The 24,008-nt window shown below is 43.8% G+C and overlaps 1 protein-coding gene across 1 annotated transcript in view; it reads right to left on the bottom strand.

Annotated features, from left to right (window-relative positions):
- Window positions 1-24,008, bottom strand: part of LOC147660746 (protein-glutamine gamma-glutamyltransferase E-like) — a 238,891-nt gene that overhangs the window by 63,437 nt on the left and 151,446 nt on the right. Inside the window, exon 10 of the mRNA XM_086951486.1 lies at window positions 15,546-15,896. Within this exon, the coding sequence (XP_086807612.1) occupies window positions 15,546-15,896 (351 nt within the window). The remainder of the gene's footprint in view (window positions 1-15,545; window positions 15,897-24,008) is intronic.

The raw sequence follows: 24,008 nt of genomic DNA, 5'->3' as shown, positions 1-24,008 counted from the left end.
CTTGGTTCGTAAGATGCCCTTGTATCTTAAGGACATCAAAGAGGTCCTAAGACTAACAAAAAGCCTTACCTTTGACCCAGAGACAGACGTTCTTTTCAATCTTGACATTGTGGTCTTGTATACAAATACCCCTCAGGAACAAATGTCATGTTAAAAACATTTATTAAGCGCGCATACACCAACGGTTTCTTGACGCTCAGATAAGGATCACGGCAGTGGCGAGGAGATTTCTTAATCAGAATATGCTTGAAGGAACAACCAAGTCTTTAGCTCTTTCCTGAACTGGACAAGGGAAGTCAAAGACCTAATCTGCACCGGAAGGGAGTTCCAAAATTGAGGAGCAAAGACAGAAAATCTTAGTTCGCCATACTTCATCTGTTTGGCTGAAGGAATTTCCAACAGATTCAAGTGGGAGGATCTAAGATTTCGAGAGGGAGTGTAGCAGTGCAAGCGGGCCGAAATAAAAGCTTGACAGTTGCAATGTAGTGCTGAACTAGTTGGAGGTGCCTCAGTTGGTAAGCAGGAATGCCAACATACAACGAATTGGTATAATCCAGGAGAGAGATCACAACGGCAAGAATTGCCAAAATCATAGCTTCCCTGCTCAAGAATCTGCTGATCTTCTTTATTCTACGCAGCTGAAAGAAACCAGCAGAGACTATCGAGCTGATCTGAGCCTTCATGGACAAATCATTACTGATAATGATCCCCAGACTTTTAGAAGAGGCAGCTGGTACAGGGGGATTACCAAGTTTAGGTGGCCAGAAATTGGAATGCCATGGATTTGCTGACCCACCTGTAAGAATCAGCTCAGTTTTCTCCGGGATCAGCTTCAACTGGTTATTGTTCATCCAGTCACTTATAAAAACCATTATGTCTTGAACATTGGACTCAGATGAAGCAGAAGAGTTAACATTGAACACCAGCTGAAGATCATCTGCATAGTTAAAAATTCCAACATTCCTTTCCCACAGTGAATGAATTAAAGGAAAAAGATAACGATTAAAAAGGAGATGGGAAAGAGAAGAGCCCTGAGGAACCCCACAGGTAATATCTCTTTTGTTGGAGGTAAAATTGGCAAGGCGCACCGCTTGGGACCGATTGCTCAGGAAGGAGGAAAGCCACTTCAGAGCCAGACCCTGAATTCCACCATTGCTGACACGGTCGATCGAGATACCACAATCAACCGTGTCAAAAGCTGCTGAAAGATCCAGGAGAATCAGGGCCTGGGTGGTGCCTATATCTGCCCCCCCCCTTCCCTCTGAGCACATCCATAACAGTAAGGTTGACTGACTCGGTTGAGTGTGCAGGTCTAAAACCGGCCTGGTGAGTGTCCAAGACCTGGAAATGTTCAATAAAGGAGCTGAGGCAGTGAGCTACATGGGTCTCTTAAACATTTCCCAGATAGGGCAGCAAAGAAATAGGGCAAAAGTTGCTGAGAGCTGACGGGTCGGCTCCCGGTTTCTTCAAGATTGGGATAATTTCAGCCCTTTTAAAAGAATCTGGAAACAATGCCATGCTCAAGCGAAATATTCAGAAATGATCGGGTGGGTATGGGCATATAGTAAAAGCTTCCGAAGAATATGAGGGGGACAACCGTCCAAGGGGGAGCCAGAACTGACCTTTATTAATAAGTTCAGAAAAATCTCCTCCGAAATCGGAGGAATTTGGTCAAGACGATGAAGGCTCAGATCGATATTAGAGTCCTGTAGAACACCGACCACAGAAGGAATACTGGCCTTAATGGTGGCTATCTTCTCTATAAAATATAGATTAAGAGTGTCACATAGAGACTGAGAAGGAACAGGTTTAGGCATGACTCTATGTGGTGTAGTGAGTTGGTCAACTATAATGAAAATCTCTTTAGATTTATTAGATGCATTGATACTTTTTTTGGAGAAATAGTTAGCCTTAGTTTGAATAATCAAATTGTTATAATATTTCATCAGGACTAGATAGGAAATTGTTTCTTGGAGATAGTGATGGCGCCATTGGCGTTCTGCTTTTCGAAGTTCAAGTTTCTTTCATTTAAGATCTTCCGAGAACCACCATTGAGCGTTGTGAGGTCTCATGATCTTGGTGATTTTTGAGGGGGGCGACACAATCACTGGCCGACTCCAACCACAGTTTATGCTCTCTGCCTGGGTCTGAAAGTCTTCTAATGTAGAGGGGAAGGTATTCATTAGGCATGACCGAAAATGGTCCATGTCTGCTCTTCTCCAATTTCTGGCCATTTGATTCTCTATTAGTTGGGATTTTGGAGGAGGAATACATCGGAAAGTAAATCCAAACAAATGATGGTCGGACCAGACACAAGGGGATATCAAAGGAGTAGAAATCTCCAAATTTGAGGTCCAAACTTGATGTAGAATATGCCCTTTTATAAGGGTAGCGTCCCTCACATGTGAGGTGCAATTCATCCCTGAAAGCAGGTCGACAAATTCCTTCAAGCTAGGGCTCTCCCGATTGTCACTCGGCCAATAATTGAAATCCCCAATTATGAGAATCCTGGCGTGGTTGATAACAAGGTGAGATATCATCTCTCCCAGTGCCTGAGGAAAGGTAGGCATATTACCAGGAGGTCTATAAAAGAGGGCACAAATAAAAGATAACTGAGGAGAATCAAATTTTAACATTAAGCCCACCTAAAACTGGGCCCAGACTCACTGATGTGTGAAATATCCTAACATTGTCTATCTTTTTGATGGGCATGCACTAAGCTAAATAAATACTTAAATAAATTTGAGATGTAAAAGACGCACTGAGACCTAAATTATAATTGAACAATCACAAATAAAAATTGCACATCTAATATGAGCAGTTTCGATAACTTAGGCCCTAAAACACTAAGGAGCAAATTATCAAGAACAGCGTTAAAATTATCGCTGCTTTAGCAGCAGGAAACTGCTGCTAAAGCGGCGATATTGGGCTTGATAATATGCCTTCAAGAATTCCAATAGAAGCCCAGGTTTACACCAGAACATGGGCTTCTATTGGAATTCTCAAGGGCATATTATCAAGCCCATTATCGCCGCTTTAGCGGCAGTTTCCTGACGCTAAGGAAGCAATCATTTTTACGCCGTTTTTGATAATATGCCCCAAAGAGATATGTCGCAAACAGTGAGCACAAACTGTACAACAACCTTTTGCATACTGGCTCTGATTTTGTGATTGGGCCGATTTATTAGGAGGGCTTCAGGTGGTGACACAAAGTCATCATCATTTATTGGCGCTTAATAAAATGTTATCTTGCAGCATGGTTAAGCATTAATTATATGTGTGTACTCATAATTTTACACTTAGATTTAGTGAAACAAGTGATTTACGTATTTTTAATTTAGCTGTAGTTGGGATATGCATCTTAACATTGATATGGTTGGGCCCCGATGCCTAACTCCATTTTGAAGTAAACATTGCATTATTGCTTTGTATTCATTGCTTACATTTTACAGGTTTTGTTACCTGGAGTCGGCAATGTCGGCCCCCAGTAACAAAATCAGCCGAAACCGGCCGTCGCAAACTGCTCACCTGCACTCCCCCTGACCCCAGGGGGGGGGGCAGCTGAGCAGTTTGCCAGGGCCGGTTTCTGTTCTCAGTCCGGCCCTGCCCTGCACAACTGCTTGAAAATGCGTGTGACTCCGTTACCCGACTGTTAATTGTGCATTGCGTGTTTTCTCCTACTGCTCCTGTAATTGTAAACTTTTAAATGTTGTAAGGCTATGATTGTACTTTGTTTTTCTGCCCCTCTGTGCTGTACTTTCCCCCTGCCCTCCCTCTTCCCTGTCAGCCACTACCATCTGCCAGGGCTACTTAATGAAGGCTGCAGTACATCTCCATTGAGAAGCCCTAGACCACCTGGTCTTGCTCTCTGCTCCCTGTGACTCTTTTGTCTGACCGTTAATTGTATATTGCGTGTTTTCTCCTACTGCTCCTGTAATTATAAACTTTTATGTGCTGCAACAGGCTATGATTGTACTTTGGTTTTCTCCTCTAGTGTTTTTTACTTTGTTTTCCTTTTCCCGGTTCACTTCGTTTCTAGCCCCTCTGTGCAGCATTTTCCCTGTTGCCCTCTCACCTACCGGACAGCCCCTTCTGCCCCCTAGGGCTACTTAATGGAGTGTGCAGCGCAGCTGCGCAGTGGGAACGCAACCGGCGTGCCAAAGTCAAGCCCGTCTGCACCCATCTACGCCTTGACCATGCCAATTGACAGGATCCCTGTTCCAACTCACTCCCACAGGTACACTGCCAAAAATCTCTGTGCCCTGGAACCCATCCACAACAACAACTACTGCCTCGAATCATCACGCTCCACAAAAAGGCCCTTCTCCTGTATCCACTACCGTTTCACCAACACCCCTCCTCTGACCACCACCTCACTGAATAATGCTGCGCCAACCCCAGTTGCCCAAATTCCACCAGATCAACTCAAATGCCTCCTAATCAATGCAAGATCTCTCTGCAAACAAGCCATTGAAATCTGGGACACCATCTCCTCCATCGCCCCCCATGATTTTCATCACAGAGACCTGGCTCACACCAACAGCAGCCCCATATATTGCCATGGAAAACCCCTGCAGCTACAAGATGAAATACAGAGACTGCACCAACAGACATGGTGGAGGCATTGTCATCTTACACAAAGAATCCATCACCTGCACCATCACTAATGATGACACAACATCGACTATGGAACACATGAATTTCCGGTCCCTGCCGATGCCAAAACAACCTTCAATCTACAACTCCTCAAACACCTGGAAAGAAACAACTTGTTAGATCCATCCCAATAAGAATTCAGAACCAATCACAGCACCAAGAAGCTCTGATCGCTGCAACAGATGACATCCGCACCCTACTCGACAGAGGAGAATAAGCCATCCTGATCTTGCTTGACCTTACTTGACGGTCACCCACCACACACTCACATGGATGGCATCCTTTCTCACAGGATGCACCCAGAATGTCTGACTCCTTCCCTTCACATCGCAAGCCAAGCACAACATCTGAGGCAGTCCCCAAGCACATCCCTCAGACCAAAACTCTTCAACGTCTACATGACTCACTTAGAGAAATCATCAGATCGCACAACATCAACAATATCATCTGTGCGATGACACAGAGCTCGTCCTTTCACTCTATGCCAACCCCTCTGCAACAAAGCCCTACTTCCACAAGTGCATGAAGGACTTCTCCGGATGGATTAAGGACAACTGCCTAAAACTGAACACGGACAAGACAGAAGTTGTCCTCTTCTGCAAACACACCCCGCTCTGGAACAACTCTTGGTGGCCGTCATAACTCAGACCTACCCCCATGCTGAAAGGCCACGCCCGCAACCATGGCATCATCCCAGACAGTGAACTCTCTATGAAACCTCAGGTCAGCAACGTCTCCTCATCCCACTTCCACATGCTCTGCTAGATTTTCAGATTGCTCTACTTTAGCACTAGAAAGACAATAATGCATGCCCTCATCGCCATCCGACTGGACTACAGCAATGCACTCTATGCAGGCACCACCACCGAACTCATGCAAAGACTCCAGACTATTCAGAACACAGGCACCAGACTGATCCTCTACCTGCCCAAGAGAACCCACATAACCCAGCAGCTGAAAGACCTCCACTGGCTCCTGGTCCAGATGGGATGTAATTTCAAGCTCCTGACCCATGCCTACAAAGCCCTCCATGACCAAGGACCAACCTACTTGAACCACCTGCTACACTCCAACCATTTTCCCAGGAACCTCCAATCCACACCTTGCTCTTGAGCAGATCCCTCATATATGCCACTGCCACACCAAAGCCTGGTGCCTCCTCACCCTCCACTTCCACAACTCGACATTGCTGACTGACTTCATGAAGGGGCTCAAGACCTGGATCTTAGAATAAGAACTGAAGCAAGAGGCTGGTTAGCCTAGCGGGTGACCAGCTGCACTTTATAAATACTACTTATGATTGTTCAAAGAAACCCTCACATAAAGAACGCCAGGACCAAAAACTGTCTTCATTGACTCTATTGCTGAATTCATCACCCCTCTCACTGTCAAAATGAACACTTTATCTTCCTGGGAGACCTCAATTTCCACTGTTGATGACTCTTCTGACACCAACATCATCGACCTTCTGTAAAGACTAGTCAACATCAGCCTCAAGCATGTTGTCACTGACCCCCTCACACTGAGCAGCACACATGCTAAACCCTAACTTCACATCAGCAACAAAATCATATACAGCCAGACATCAGAACTCAACTTGACAGACCACTCCATCGTACACTTCATCCTCACCTGCCAGCAGCGTGCTACCCCCAAATGACACAGCGCTCCCTATCTCAGCTAGACCAAGGCAAAGCAACAGCAATTGATTGACTCCCTCAGCACAGCTCAGTCCAACATCTCCACCAACCTGTTTCAGACAGTAGAAAATGTCAATGCCTGGATCACCAGCGCTGCCAACCAAGTCCCCCCCAGCAAACCAGTCAAAATGCACAGACCCATATGCCAAACTCAGCGCATCTAAACACGGGTGTAAACATCTGCAAAGAAGATGGTGAAACCAGCAGGAATGACACTAAACAAGCCGCCTACAAATGAGCCATTAACAACTACCACTGCCAGACCAAAGCCACAAAATAGGAGGCACTGACACGCGGGATTGAAACCAGCATCAACCAAAACAAGAAACTCTTCACCATCGTCAGAGAGTTCAGTTACCCATCAGCCCCAGAAAACTCGATCCCCCCTCACAGGAACTCAGTGACTCCCTCGCCGATCAATTCACAATAAGATAGCAACCATCTACAGAAACCTCGATCTCCAACCATCCGACCTCCTCTGCAACCCATCAACCACAGCCACCAACCCCCTGATCACTGCATGGAATCATCTTAACACACCAGAACTACCACCTTGATGGACTCCATCCACTCAGGAGCACCCATGAACCATGCCCCCATTGACTCTTCAACCTCAGAAGCAACAAGATCAGCCACCAGCTCATCACCATCCTCAATGTCTCCATAACTGCAGCCACCTTTTCTGATGCATGGAAACACATGGAGATCAGACCCCTCCTCAAGAAACCTTTGGCCGACACCAAAGAGCTCCAGAACTACTGTCCCATCTTCCTACTCCCGTTCCCTGCCAAAGTCCTGGAGAAGGCCATCAACACCCAACTCACCAATCATCTGGAAGGAAGGAAACTGCTGGACTCATCCTAAATGAGGTTCATATCAAATCACAGCTCTGAGACAGCCATGATCGCAGCAACAGATGATATTCAAGACCTACTTGACAGAGGAGAACCAGCTGCCTGCAACATCCTGGATCTCTCTGCAGCTTTTGGCACCGTCTCCCACCACACACTCATCAGTCGACTGTGCCAGATTGGAATTACTCAGATGCGCTCAGATGGATGGCACCCTTCCTCACGAGATGCAGCAAGAGAGTTCACCTCCTGTACTTCACTATCACAATCCAAACACAGGGGGGCCGATTCACAGAACTTACAACAAAATCCTAAACTTACTACTTTTGTTATGCACAGAAGGCATTTAGTAGTCTTAAATTAGGATTTTGTCTTAAACTAGGATTTTGTCCTAAATTAGGATTTAGTCTTAAATTAGGATTTTGTCTAAAATTAGGATTTTGTCCTAAATTAGGATTTTGTCTTAAATTAGGATTTTGTCCTAAATTAGGATGTTGTCTTGAATTAGGATTTTGTCCTGAGTTAGGATTTTGTGTTAAATTAGAATTTTGTCTTAAATTAAACTAAAGTTTCGTCTTAAATTAGGATTTTGTCTTAGGCTAGGACTTTGTCTTAAGTTAGGATTTTGTCCTAAATTAGGATTTTGTCTCAAGTTAGGATTTTGTCTTAAATTAAACTTAAGTTTAACTTAAGACAAAATCCTAACTTAGGACAAAATCCTAACTTAAGACAAAGTCCTAGCCTAAGACAAAATCCTAATTTAAGACGAAATCCTAACCTAAGACAAAATCCTAATTTATGACAAAACCCTAATTTAAGACAAAATCCTAATTTAAGACTACTAAATGCCTTCTGTGAATACCAAAAGTAGTAAGTTTAGGATTTTGTCTTACGTTAGTTCTGTGAATCGGGCCCAACATCTGCGGAGTACCCCAGGGAGAATCCCTCAGCCCTACCCTCTTCAACATCTACATGCACCTCTCGCAGACATTGTCCGATCGCACAACATCTACATCCTCTACTACGCTGTTGACGCTCAGCTCGTCCTCTCACTCTCAGCGAACCCGACCATGACTATGTCCAACTTCCACAACTGCATGAAGAATGTTGCAAAATAGATGAAAGACAACTGCTTGAAACTCAACATCGACAAAACGAAAGTTCTGATCTTCGGCAGACACACCGCTCTCTAGAATGTCTCCTGGTGGCCAGAGGAGCTCAGACGTACCCCTATGCTGAAATATCACACCTGCAACCTTTAGCATCATACTGGAAAGCGAACTCTCCTTAAACATCAGGTCAGCACCATTGCCACAGCCTGCTGCAACACAATCTAATCTACAAATGGCTCCCCGTCAGCACAAGGAAACTGTGATTCAGGCTCTTGTCACAAGCTGTCTCCACTACGGCAGCGCACTCTATGCGGGCACCTCCACCAAACTAATGCAAAGACTCCAGACTATCTAGAACGCAGCAGCCAGACTCATCCTCAACCTACCCAAGGGGACACATGTCACCCGGCACCTAAAAAAACACCACAGGCTCCCCATCCAGAAGAGATGCCAGTCCAAGCTCCTGACCCATGCCTACAAAGCCCTCTACAGTTAAAGACCAGACTACATGATCCATGGCCTGACCTTCTACCAACCCGCCAGAAACCTCTGCTCCAAACACCTTGCCCTCACTCAGACACTATGTATCCACCACAGCAACTCCGAAGGAGGATCCTTCTACCACCTTGCCACCAAAGCTTGGAACACCCTTACCCTCCACCTCTGCACTTCACTCTCATTAAACCACTTCAGGAAGGGACTCAAGACCCAGCTCTTCAACTGATACCTGCAGCAGAGCTCCTGGATACCCCCTGGGGTGTTTAACCGCGCTATTCATATACTGCTTGATTGAGGCTTGATTGATTACCTTGCTGTATGAAGTTCATGTTTGCTGCAAATTAATTGGTTGAACAGTGATTTTCAGGACCTGCACATTATGGGAGGTAGAGGTATTTTGCTAGATATCATGAAGGCACAATAATGTAAGAATCTGGGGCATATTATCAAGGGATTTATCTCTGCTTTTTTGGCTTTAAAAGCCAAGAAAGCTGAGATAAAATTATCTCCCTATCAGCAACGGGGTGCTAAATCGCAAATTTGCATGTTAGCACCCTTTTTCTCTACGCTTCCCCTTGCATCTCTAATGAGATGCAAAGGGGGTGTTCCAGAGAAAAATAATAGGAGAAATGTTGTTAAGCGACATTTCTCCTATTATCAAGGATTTCGCTAACCCTGTTAGTGATAAAAAAGCAGTGCCAACCGCGTTTAGCGCTGCTTTTCTTACACCTGGTATTTTTCTGACTTAGCCATGATATCCTATGGAAGGTGGATATCATGGCTAAGTTTGTGAGTCCCTATCATCAAGCTAACGCCAAACTTCGAGAGATTATCGTTGGTTTTCCAGCGATACTCTCTCATTTGGCAGTTAGCGCGAGGATTTTTATCACTTCTGAGATGAGCGTTGCTAATAGCACGCTATCTCAGTGATAAAAACCATGCTACCCAGCGATAATTATCCTAGCGCTAAGTGCGCTTAGCGATAATTATCGCTGGGGCTTAATAATATGGCCCCAGGTGTTATATTATCCATGAGATGGAAGCCAGCACCAAGTACAGTGGGAAGACTGATTTTCGGTTGGTTCTTAGTCTGTAGGAACCTGGGGAATGTATCTCTTGGATGTAATGACATGTTTTAACTGCCTGAAACTGAGTTTAGTTAGTCAGCACTTGCCCTAGTCATCCTTTGCAGGAGGACATTCTCTCTATTTCTCTTGAGGCAAAATGGCTCTTATATTTCTGCTCATAGATTTACCTTTTAGAACAAGTACATTTCTCCTATCTAAGTTCAACTTTGATTTGGTAGTTTTGATGATGTTAGTAGACACCAGCTGCTTCAAACTTTCCAACTTTCCCTCGTATTGTCGCGTTATGGCAGATGGGAGTGCAAATCTACAACTATGCTGACGATATGCAGCTAGTCTTCCCCATCAAAGAATCCACATAAATTGATGAACAATAATCAACTGAAACTCAATGCCGAAAAAACTGAAATCATTATCCCAAACAATAAAGTTCAATTGGTCCCCCGCCCACTGGCCCTCCTCCTGCAGTAAAAAACTTGATAAAAGCCTAGGCATACACATTGACTCAGTCCTAAACATGAACACACAGATTGGAGCAGTCATCTCCGCTTGCTTCTTCCAGCTGTGGAAACTGAGGAAAATCAGGTGAATTTTCAGCAGAGAGGCATGTATAAATTGTCATCTCCTTGATTCTGTCAAGAATTGATTATGCTAACTCTATATACCTAGGTCATCAGCGCAATTAGATACATCGTCTGCAGCTAATACAAAATCAGGCAGCCAGAATTATATATCAACAAGGCGGACGATGTCACATCAAGCCACTGCTAAAAGAGTTACACTGGCTTCCAGTGGAGCAACGCTCCAAGTTTAAAGTGGGCTGCATTTTTTTTAAAGCCTTGCACTGGACTGGCCCTGAGTACATCTCATCAAAAATCAATAGGTACATCCCCCACCGTACTTTAGGAACTATGCACATAAACTACTTAGAGGTCCCAAATTTTAGACGGAAAAGAACAGGAGACTCAGGGGCATATTACCAAGCAATAGCGATAATTTGCTTGGTTAGAGACAAAAATTTAACGCTGAGCTGCGGCGATTTTTATCGCAGATAAACCTTGGTATTACCAAGGTTTATCGCAAATGCGATAAAAATCGGCCGCAATGCATGAATATCGCTGAAAAGTCAGCGATATTCATGCATTACCGAGCTAATGCTCTTAGCCATGTTATCCACCTCCCATTGGATAACATGGCTAAGAACTGCATAGTGCAGGTGTTAGCTTTTGGAGATATTCGCGCTTAGCGCGAAAATCTCCAAAAGTTGGTAATAGGAGATAGCGATGTTAGCGACCGTTTCCAGTCACTAACAACTTGGCACGCCCACGTTGCATGTCATTAGTGATAAATATCACTGACATGCAAAGTGGGACCCAAGATGGTCGCTATCTCCTACTAGCTGTCGCTAACTGGTGTTAGCGACAGCTAGGTAATAGGGAGATAATTTTATCTCCGCTTTCTAGGCTTTTAAAGCCAAAAAAGCAGAGATAAACCCCCTTGATAATATGCCCCTCAGACTTCTCAATATTAGGACCCAAATTCTGGAACGCTCTTCCGCCCCCATTTAGATTTGAGTCAGACTTCTTTCACTTTAGGAGTATTTTGAAGTCCTGGCTCTTCACCCAAACTTACAGCTAGACCTGGACAATCCTTACCGGTAACTCCTTTTGGAAAGCAACTCCTCCAGTGCCAAGAAACCTGCTGGTGAATGAGTGCTATAAAAGTTCCTATTAACATAACATAACAATCTTAGCTTAGCGTTAGGGAGTTTCCTTTATGGCATCTGAATTTTAGTTCATGTTGCATTTGCTGTCTTTAATAACATGTGTTGGCATGTGCTGAATTGAATTGCCTGGATTACATTCATATGTGCTGTATTCAGGTGACTACCGATTTATCCTTAACTGATTTAAGTGGAGATTGTAACTTTACCAAGTTCTTTATAAACCTTTATGGTTTGCAAAATTACCTTTCTCATGTGCTCCTGTGGGGCAAATTGTGCTTCACAGTCATTTCTATATTGCTGAAAGTAAGATTTTATCCTCAGTTTGAAATAAAGGTCCATCCCAGTGGACATAGCAGAGATTCAAGTTTGCTCCACGTTTGCATGTACAAATGCAATCTTCCCTCTCACGCAATCACAGGTGAGAAATGATGAAACACAAGTTGGTTGTCCAAACTAAGAGACATCTTGGAGCAGAATATCCAGCCTTACAGCAGATGTGAATTACCTTTGACTTAGGTCAAGACTTTCAAAGTGGAAAATATTTGTACACTTTCACCACAGGCGAAAATTATGACATTGGGCAACTTTGTGAGTGAGGCTAAAAAATGTGCTCCCTGCCTACTCCTCACAGGAAATAATGCTTTGAAGTGTGATCAATGGGCATAGCGGGATACGTTTTGTGGGTCTCCGTGGAGTAGTTCTAGTAAGGTTTTTCGAAAGGAATTCTACTAAATCACATATACAAATCTGTAGCCAATCTCCCACCATAACCTGGCTATGGGTATTTCTTGCACCACTATTAAACGACACAAACAATTGATAGAAAGATATATATATAAAAACACACATTATTATTCCAAAAAGGAGATTTAAATCCAGTCATTAATTCTTAAAATAATAAGTGGAGTGGGACAAATATTTTTCTTAGGATCCTGCCACTGGCCCCATTGAATAGTTGCATACTACGGGTCTGAATGGTACTCCATCACAAACATGATACCTAATACAATCCACCTTATTACTAGTGCATTAGGATGTAATGCGCCTGTGATGAGGCAGACAGATGTCACGTTTGTGACAGAGTATCCATCTGCCAAACCTAAACCACACCCTAAGTCTGCAAGTTTTAATTCCACCTAATGCCTCCTTCGTCCACAATCCTTCCTACCCTTCTTTACTCTTTATTTCACTCTGGCCGGACCTTTAAGCCTCTATTTACCCCTTCTTTATAACTTTGCCACTGATTTGCTATCTTTCTTTTCTTCTTCCTTCTCTGTTTTCTTTGTTTCTCTCTCTTACTCAATGTCAAATTCTGATGATGAATAATTAGTCTCTGATCACAACAATGAACACGGGTGCCCACCAATGCAACCACTGACACAAATTAAACAATGTTGCCAATCATTCCTAGACTGTTAAGAGTCCTCACCTAGTGACCTCTATATGCTAGTTTTGCAAACAATGAGGCAAAAGTAATTTGTGGGCTAATGTTCTCATAATGGATAGGAGTGGGTGATAAATTCCGCTCTGCCAGCGGAGTTCACAGAGTTTTGCCCACTCGCTGTTACGCTTGTAACACTGAGCTGTGGCAACATTCTGCCAACTGCCACATGGCAGAGTTTTTTCTTTTGTGTGGGTGCAGCTCAAGTAGAAAATCTACTCAAGCAGCAGCAAAGAAGCCCTCTGGCACACCACGTGGTGCTGTTCTTGCTGATTTTTCAGTGTGGAGCAAGCTCCTGTGCTAAAAAGCAGTGTGACATGGCGTTTCTGTCCACTGGCAGAACTTCATGGAATCAAGCAGAGTTTTCATGGAACTCTGTGAAAATCCACAGAGTGAAACTCTGCAAGTTCCACCCACCTCTAATAACAGACAGCCGCGGCCGGTAGTGGGAGTACCGGCCGGTACTCGTTGCACTCACTGCATCGCATTTGGTGATGCAGTGTGTGCAACAAATTCATTTTATTTATTTTTATGTTTACCTACCTTTTAAAGTCCATAATCCATACATTACTACCCCCCACCCTGCCCCTCCCCCTCCCCATGTCACCGCCCGGCCGGTACTCCCACTACGGGCCGCGGCTGATAACAGATAATGTTTGCACCTTGGGGAATGTGGTGCTATATAGTAATAAATCCATAGCATGATTAGTCCACAAATCCACAGAGTGTTCTTCACTAAAGGAACCTCAAACAGATTTCTCTAACCACTAGCCTCCATGTCTATTTTACTTCTGTCTCATAATTAATTTTGATGAAAAATAGAATAGGAATTTGTAGGGTCACATAGTAATAACACTGGGAGCAGTAGTAAGAACCTAACAGTACCTTAAGGTGGTATTTATGGTGGTGCTACATAAAAGGGGTGGATACACTTGAACATTTCTAGACTGTGCTCCTGATGTTCAGACCATGCGGTACAGAGCTGTGAATTCGGGAACCAATTTTACTGACATTCTGAATATCTCTGAAGTGAAACACACGTTTATGTAAAAGCACATGCATAGTTAGTCATGGGAGACATTTGGAAATTGCTTTCTCTAATGTTGACTGCATATAGTGAATTTCGAAAAAAGGATTAAGAGGGCAGTCAGTCATGCATCTTTAGGGCTTATTACAATCGCCCAGTGGTTAATCACAATGAAGTGCATGTGTTTCTCTGAATACAATTACTACATTGGGCTTCGATGAGGAATAATCGATTACAGTTAACCTTTGATCGGAGACAGATGTTGTAGTTGGTGAAAAAGCAGGATGTAATCTGTGACTAATGTTTTACTACAAGGCCACCCCGAATGTACTCCTCTATGAGGGTTTCCCCTAGTTTAGCTTACGGACCTCCTAAATACATGCTGATGAAGCGTTCCTCTACTTAGCAGGAAAGAAGATATATACAAATGAGTATTGTGTATGCCTGCTGTATGTGTAATATGCTTGCAAAGTAATATAAGGAATAGGGGTCCTTCGTCATGTTGAAAGCCGCAGCCCCTGTATGGGACCATTGGCTGAAACATGTTAACCTACTAGATGCAGGAGTAATTATGACTCCTAGACATGCTTCAGCCTTTAATCAACTTGTTTCCCTCAGAACAGAATAAACAGAACAGAATAAAGGTAGTTCCTGATTAAAGGTTCCTGGGATGTTTAGCTCTTATTCCTCTTGGATTCCCACCTAACCCTCATCCATATGTACTTCCTGTAATTTCACAGGTGAGCTGGCCCTGCTCTGGGGAGCAAGGATGTCCGATGATGAAGTATGACACTCAGGCGATCTGTGAGGCCATACCTTCAAATTTTCAGAATGAATTCACAAAGAATAAGAGGAGTGTTGATATATTGTGGTTCTATATTGACTACATAAACTGTCAAGGTCTAAAAGGTCTTCCAGAATAAGGAAATTATCCTAATGTTGCCCATCCTTTGTCTCATTTGCCTAGTTGTGTTGTGCATTATAAGAGAGAGAAAGAAATGTACAACAGCCCACTTTTTCATCTCGTTCATCTGACCTGCATTAAAGAGGGTGTTATAATTGAGTGTAACTTGGCAGCCTGCCAAAAATAGATCCATGTGTAAATTGTTGTCGCTTTATAAAGGCGTAACATATCTGGGCTGCTCAGTGACACCTAAAGGTCAGTGCTTAAAATGAAAAAGGGCCTAACTCACTAGAGCTTTTTCCAGTCCTTTTAACTATCTTACTATTAGATCCCCATAAACGTTGTCTTTATAAAGACCAATCAATGTTACCTTTTATCATCTCTAGGCAGTTGAAATTATTTGAGGTTTTTATCTGCCACATTCTTTATATGAACACATCTTGCTCTAGTGGTCTTTTCATCTTTGCACTACTGGAGTGTAACTATGATAGATTGAGTCAACAAGAGACATTTGTGTTCTGCGCCTGGATAGTCTCTGACCTTACCTTCATTAGGTGAGAGTTGGAGATGGACTGAGTGCTTGATGATCGTCGCCCCAGGAGTACGGGTGTATGTTATCGCATAGGCGCAGATCTTCACGTTGACAGTCTTGTTTTCAGAGGTTGGGTTCTTGATTGCTATGGCTACATTGATATCTTGACCAACTTGGGCTGATTCAGAAAGCTGGAACTCGCCAGAAAACTGCTCCTCGGATTCTTGATCATCAGAATCATCACTAAATTCATCGATGAGTTCATCGCTCAGCCACTCCTCTGGGCTCAAGCTCTCTGCAAACACTCCTTTTTTAAACAGCTTTCTGGATGCCTTTTTAAACACAAATCTTTCCTTGTCTGAACCTGGCAGAAAGAAATTAGGGAGAAGGCATAAGGTTTTTTTTTTCTGTATAGTGTACAATGCTCTGATGGACCAGAAGATACAATTCAAAACCAGAAGGCTCACTATGCTATCTTGAACACAATCCTCTAACTAGTTATCATCAGCACATCAGCCACTACACTTTGAAACTGCCTTGTTTTATGAGATTCAATGTTTGAACTTTTAGGAACAGGTGTCTTCCTTTGGAATTGGCACAGGGTATATAATTAAGAAATATTTTGTGTGTTCTAATGTTTGTGATGATTATATCTGTAACACAACTGAAATATTATTGTTTTTAAATTAACTATGTGTTTTAAATATTTTATGGTATTACATCTAATTCATTCTAAAAACTTGGATGATAACGCATTAAGAGGAGTAGTGTCTGTTAGTGTCTATGAGTGTTGGTTAAAGGAGGGAAAGTATGTGCCTTTGCACCTATGCATATCTGATTGCATTTGCCTCTGGGAGTTGATTGTGTGTGCCGGTGCCCATGTGGGTACAGCGCAGGACTGGGTTAAAGCAGCAGTGGGAATGTTTTGATATAAGCTCCAAAATGTACAGAGGGAATGCAGGAAGTCACTCTGACCTTCTCCAGGAGCATTTGGAGGCAGATTATGAATGTGTCTGCAAGAAAATGGTGTTCACTCCTCATGGCTGGTTGAGCTGGGTATCTGATTTCCCATTCATCCATCCTTAATAGTAGCCTTCATGCTCTCCTGTTGCCTCATATGGGGAGTCAGGCCCTGTATGGGGGTGTGTGCATGTATGATTCTGTGTGAGTGGAACTTGATATATTAGTTAATTGTTTTGGTCAAAACTCCTGAAATGTGCCATTCAAATATGTTTTTAACCATCCTTGTGTTTATTTCGATGTAGAACATTTGTACAATTCAGCAGATGTTCACATTCACATATTCTACAATTGCATTATAAATATTGCATACAACATAAATAAGACAAGCACTCAGAATGTCTAATGTTTTGCTAATAAATGTAATCAATGCCTATATACCTACATTTTGTAACAAGCAAGAGAGAGAGGTTGGTAGACCTGCAAGCCATACGGTGGTCTTCCACAAAACATTTTGCCTTCACCCCTACTATTTTTGCTGATCTCGTTTTTGCTGGCCTTAGAACTCATCTCAATTTACCACTGCTAAGCACTGCTAAAGTGCATGTGGACACTACTAAAACATGGTAACAGGCTTGTTCCCAAATGGCATCAGTCCCTTGTAAATTGATATTACATGTACCCAGGCCCTGTAAATTAAATGATATTAGTGGGTCTGCACTACTTATTGTGGGATCTACATAAGTAGTCCTTCAAACATGTCTCAGGCTGGCTTTTCAGTCTGTGTGTGCAATTTTAAGCTGCCTTGTGACCGCCTAGAAAAAGAAACTTTTGTTAGGCCCAAACATTCCTTTTCAATGCATACAAATCACCCCTCGTTTGGGCCCTGGACAGCCCAGAAGGCAAGGTGCAGTGTATTTAAAAAGCTGGACATGTACATTTAAGCTCTACATGTGCTGGTAGTGAAAACCTCTTGTAAGCCTTTTTGCAGCACCCCCTCCCACACTTTTTCCCCAATTTGGACTACCTGCTGCTGGTTTTTTGATGCTGGGAGTGGCCTGAGGCCTGCTAACCAGATCTCAGTGCCAGTGTTCTAACCCTTTACAAAGGTTTGTAAAAAAAGACTTACTTATAAGTCCCTAGTCCATAGTATATGGTAAACTAAGGTCATGTAAGGCTGAGTGTCCACCCAGGGCTACAGCACCGATTGTGCCACCTTGTGTTTGAAAAATGATATAAAATGGCTCCTAGCCTGCCACTGCAGATTGAAAGGTCAGTTGTCAAACTGTCAATTCGACTATGCCATTACAACTAATGGTAAAATCATCACTTATCTTAACAATGTATGTAGGTCTTCTCTAAGGTAGGCCTAAAGAGCCCTGAGGAAGGGAGCTGTATATTATTAAGTGTGACATGTATGCATATAAGTGTCTTAGCAGAGAAACCCCTAAATGTTTTGTTTTACCGGCGAAAAACTAGTAGCCCCATTGGCTAAAACAGGGTTACCGGCTTGCAGTTGAGCATGGATGACTTCTGAATGGGACTACCTAACTGGGTATTGTAAGGTATCAAACAATTGTGGCATTAAACCTGACCTAATTCCCTGGTCGAATATAATGTCACTATTAAAGTAAAGTATAAATTGGGGGTGTACCCAAAAAGAGTCGCAGGAACCTGGGCTAGCTAAGTAATAAGAAGAAGGGGTCCCAGTGAAGTAGGACAAAAGATTTAAGAGTAGTAAAGTTATAAATCACCCAGAGAATAAATCCATCCACACTGTTTTATTCACAATGGGAACGCATATTAAATTTGCAGAAGTAAGAACATTTAAATCCGTGGTTTAGGCAGTGCCCCAAGAAAGGAAAGTAGGGGTGGGGGTAAGTGATCATGTGAGGATAAAGTGAAGGAAAAGAAAACTGTTACAAAGGTGACAGTACAATCAACCAATAAAAAATCCTCTAGTAGACGTTACATATTATGTACAAAACACATGACATATTGGTCAGTATTCAAGGTAGAGCATACTTCACATTGTTCAATTAATGAAACATTCGGGCGTGAAGTTGACATACAGAAGCACGTGGTTGTCGACGTTTCGACCCTTTGAGAATACGCAGGTATAAGTGCTATCCTTGCAGTAGGGTCTTCATCAGGACCGGAAAGCGGGGCAAGCAACCACTCCGTGATATGCAGATCGCATTCACCATGCGGTGTTGAATGGCAGTCGTTGATAAGATAGACCGACGAATAGGTGGGATCGATACGTAGCATGCACAACGTGTTCACCATGCGATATTCCAAATATCGGCGCGTTGAATGGAGAATTAATCTCAAGGCATCTAAGGGCGACCCAGTACGGACTGAATCTCGCTGACAGTCCTCAAGGACTGAATCTCGCTGACAGTCCTCAAGGACTGTCAGCGAGATTCAGTCCGTACTGGGTCGCCCTTAGATGCCTTGAGATTAATTCTCCATTCAACGCGCCGATATTTGGAATATCGCATGGTGAACGCGTTGTGCATGCTACGTGTCGATCCCACCTATTCGTCGGTCTATCTTATCAACGACTGCCATTCAACACCGCATGGTGAATGCGATCTGCATATCACGGAGTGGTTGCTTGCCCCGCTTTCCGGTCCTGATGAAGACCCGACTGCAAGGATAGCACTTATACCTGCGTATTCTCAAAGGGTCGAAACGTCGACAACCACGTGCTTCTGTATGTCAACTTCACGCCCGAATGTTTCATTAATTGAACAATGTGAAGTATGCTCTACCTTGAATACTGACCAATATGTCATGTGTTTTGTACATAATATGTAACGCCTACTAGAGGATTTTTTATTGGTTGATTGTACTGTCACCTTTGTAACAGTTTTCTTTTCCTTCACTTTATCCTCACATGATCACTTACCCCCACCCCTACTTTCCTTTCTTGGGGCACTGCCTAAACCACGGATTTAAATGTTCTTACTTCTGCAAATTTAATATGCGTTCCCATTGTGAATAAAACAGTGTGGATGGATTTATTCTCTGGGTGATTTATAACTTTACTACTCTTAAATCTTTTGTCCTACTTCACTGGGACCCCTTCTTCTTATTACTATTAAAGTAAAGCAACTTTTAGAAAGCTGACACTCTGTGACTTAGGTGGTCCAGTTGCTCACAGGGGCACTGGCCACCAGAAAGCTTTCTGCCCATCTGTGGAGTACTGTGAACAAGTCCCAGGCTTATAAACAGTAGTACCCTGCTGCAGGGAGATGTGGTAGCCCCCCTTGCAGGATGACACCTACGGTATTAGCGTAAAAGCCGAGATTCAAAGGTGAAAATGGCAATTATACTCCTGAGCGGCTGCCCTTTGTTCAGGTAGGCTGGCTAGACAGAGGGTCAGAGAGGGAAGACATGTTCCCAACCCTGTTTTCCTGTGGCTGTGTAGCCTACAGGTAGCCACAACTCTAGGGTGGGCTACCAAGTTCCTCACAGTAACTGTTCAGACATCTTGAGAGTAGCCAGAATAGTGCACTCTGGGATTGTCAGATGCCACATATAGCAGGGACGTCATCACCAAGAGGGAGGAGAACTGCTAACTCGTTGGCTAGTGACTGAGTTCTCTCAGGACATTTTCAGGATAAATATGGCACCCTTGGCACCCTGAAACTCACTTCACATCAGAACTGGAGCAAAGATTGAATAAGGACTGCCCTGCTAACCCTTGGACCACACAAAAATAGGTTGCACCGTTGGTTGGACTGCACCTGCTGCAACTTGGGCTAACGAAGTTAGGACTGTGCCTGTGGCTCCTGGCTCAGGGAAATGTCATCCACCAGACCCGGACTGAAGCAGTGACTCCAACAGTCAGGGGTTTGGATCCCTGGAAGAGCACAAGGGGCATTAAAGCTGAAGAAGCCCAAATTGGCAATTTGGTAGAGGAATTGCCACTAACTGCCGCTGTGGCCCCCAAGGGACCGATCCTTTACAAAACTTGCACCTAAGTCACCAGAGTCCAGATTGGCTGCCCAAGAAGGACGCTAGCCTACAATGAAGGTTTTCATAGGGACCGCTGTGCATGGGGATCGGTACCCTGGCCCCTGCTGGCCTTTTATGGTCTGGATGAGGACCTTGAGGGACCCTGAACCCTGTGGCCAAAGTTGCACTGCACTACTCATGGACAGAGGAATCACCGCAAAGGCAATGCGCTGACTTTACGGCAACCATACCATTTTTCTGCATCTTTTCATCCTATATCCTCACCATCAGGACCACTACATCAAACTTTAAATTCAGCAATGTTTGTTTGCGGTTTAAATAAACAGTGATAAATCCTTCAAAAAGCTGTACCGCCGGAACTTTGCTGTGTATTTTGCTCATCGAGAACTATAAAAATTCATATATTATAATCTATTTATATAAGTTGGTGTTGCTTTTCTCTTGTGCTGTTTGGCTTTCTAATGTCAATGTTAGGTACTGTTAAATGCTTTACACTAAAGTTCCTTTGTGCAAGCCTATCTGCTCAAAGCCATAGCTATCCAGGATTGAGTTTAAGGTTATTCATATGAGCCAGAATGGACCCAGGACAGTCTTTGTGAGCGCATTCCACAGTAAAACTGCACAGTCTTACCACATAATACACCCAAATCCTCACAACTCTTTAATTCCTTTTTCACTTTTGCAAGGCCTACCTCAAATGTCCAACGGCCAACTACACCCAGTTATGTGATTCCAGGAACAGGCTGCAGGAACCAAATAATTGGGACAGGAAAATGTCAAATATCTAAAAGTGGCAATTTCAAAATTGTAACTTAAAACTCGACTTTACCATTAAAGATAATTTTAAATTGCATTTGCTCAGACACTAAACATGAAGCCATTACAAGCTCCCAATCAAAATGTGTGCTTATTACATGGAATAAGTCAACCAAATGCTATCATATTGGAGAGGTAGGTCTCACAGTAGTGGACATCACATTGAGTTTTTTACTAGGAGGACATGCAGAACTAAAAAGTAAATGTCCAACCTTTTAGTTACAATGTACCCTGCACTATGGGTCCAAACTGGGGTGCATAGTGAAAAAAGAATGATGGAATAAGCCCAGATCTTCAGACTGGGGGTGAGTGGTTGAAAAGTTTCAGCACTCCGTCCATCATCTTGTTATGTTTGCTATGGGCTATATAGGGCTTACCTTGGGGCGCCATATATGTAATAAAAGGAGAGTTTATGGCTGGCCAAGGAGTTTATTTTGCCAAGTCAAATAGCCATTTTAAAATTGCAATGGCAGACCTGGGACATGTTTTAAGGTGCTACTTAAGTGGTTTGCACAATAAGTGTTGCAAGCCCTTTAGTGGCTTTTAATTTATAGGCGCTGGATATATGGTATGCCACTTTACTAGGGGCTCATAAGTAAATTCAATATGGCAATCAGGTCTAAGCCAATTTACCATATTTTGACGAGTGAGCACAAGCACTGTAACACTGGCTAGCAGTGGTAAGAATGTTCTAAGGCCAGCAAAAAAATAGTTAGCAAGACAGAAGGGTGAAGGTAAAAATTGTTGGTAAGAGACCACCCTAAGGCTGACAGGGAGGCTCATACATAAATAAGATAAAATTACAAACAGGTAAAAAGTGAATAATGGGAATGGTATTCACCTCTGGGTTCTGAGGGAGATTAACCACATCGCTGCAGCGGCTTTTCCCGCTGTGTGCGGTACTTTTCAAAAAGCCGCGTTAGATGACGAGCTCAGCTCGTCATCCGCACACGACCACCGTGGCTGATGACGAGCTGAGCTCGTCATCAGCAGCGAAGGGGTTAAAGAGAACTTCGCTTTTGCTCTCATTGTATATCTGATGTTATTTATAACCCCTCAGTGAAAAACATCTCCATTATTCAGTGTATCCATCTATAATTCAAAATATTGCCCAGCAGAATCTTCTTGTTTGTGCTTTACTCTGTAAAGGACAATGTTACTCTGCAGGGCAGTAACTTTCTTAAAGCATTCCTCTTTCATACATGAGATCACCCTTTGCATACGGTTTGGTGCGGGCAATGATCACGAGTTATAACCGAGTGATAAGTGTCTGCACATCAATGCTTAATTTGTCATTGATGGTTGAGGGTGGTGTGCACCATCACACATTTTAGAGGGACCAAGACTAAGGGGCCCATTAGGATGTCTGGCGGATCGCCACTGCCATGCGGGCGGTGGCGATCCGCCAGACATCCATACCCGCCTGCCACCCATTTCCCCCCCGCCATATTACTATGGCGGGGGGGACCGCGGCGGCCGGAAACACCGTCCGCCACTTTTCCGCCCCGGTCACCTTGCGGCCGGGGGGGGAAAGTTTAATATGGTGGCGGTGTCTATTAGACACCGCCAGCCATATTACAATGGGCAGAAACAGATGCCTTTCCATGGCGGCGATGCTGCCACGCAAAGGCATGCGGTCTTCACTTTGGGGGCCCCCTGCGGGCCCCCAAAGTGAAGGCGAGGTGGGGTGTGCACATGGGGTGTACCTGTGGTACCCCCCAGCATTTGCATACACGATGCGTCAGGCACCGCGCGGTGCCTGCCGCTTTGTGTATGCAAATGCATACATGCATTTTTAGCATTGTGGCGGGCGGTGCTGAGAGCATCGCCCGCCACAATGTTAAAAATGCATGATGCGCCCACCACTGTGGCCGGTGCATCCTAATAACCCCCACGCGACCCCCGCCCTTATGGTGGGAGGTCCCGAATTCCGATAGGATGGCGGGCGGACTAAGTCCGCCCGTCATCCTAATGACCCCCTAAGTTTTCATCATAAGTTTTCCACCTAAAGCAGGAGAGAGAAAGAAGTGGTGAAAAAAAAGTAGCAAACAGTAACAGAGGGAAAAAGTATGGCTGAAGCAGAATCTGCAAGAGTGAGCTAAAGATTCAGAAAGTGTGTGGTGATTGAAGAAAGAGGCATGAGGTGGCATCAAAACTAGACAGTTGTAGCCTTTACATAGCCTAGAATTGTTCATTGCCAGCGGCGAGATCTTAAGATGAACTTTGTCCCTTTGCACTTGTATTACTTTTTTTTCAAGTTAAGTGCTAACCTGCATGACAATTTCTTAATGGACATAAGTTCTAACACACATCGTCAAAGGAAGTTTGGGGCCTATAGATTCTGCCAATGCCTTCTGGCTTTTGTTTGTGGTACCGCATTGGCAAGAAGCTGCTCAGCAGAGTAAAAATAAGGATGGAAAAAAAAGGTTTGATCAGGCAGCTGCATCAGCCACTTCATTTTGTAGGTGGACATGTGCACGATGCCGTGTGCACATGCATGCATGTGCACCTCTAAAATCAAGTAGGGTCATTTTTTTATTTTACTGATCCGAGATTTTTTTTAAAATCATGGGGTATGCGTAGGTACGCATACCCTGCGAAAAAAAAAACCCGGTCTGCTCTTTTCAAATTAGCCCCCAGCAAAAATGTGAGGGGGGCCAAATCCCCCCCCCCCTCCAAACTGCCCCGGGGACCGCCAACCCTGGGGCAAAGA

The sequence above is a fragment of the Lissotriton vulgaris genome, unplaced genomic scaffold (genome assembly GCF_964263255.1).
Source record: "Lissotriton vulgaris unplaced genomic scaffold, aLisVul1.2 SCAFFOLD_843, whole genome shotgun sequence".
Taxonomy (NCBI): Eukaryota; Metazoa; Chordata; class Amphibia; order Caudata; family Salamandridae; genus Lissotriton; species Lissotriton vulgaris.
This window is presented reverse-complemented; position numbering and strand designations above follow the sequence as displayed.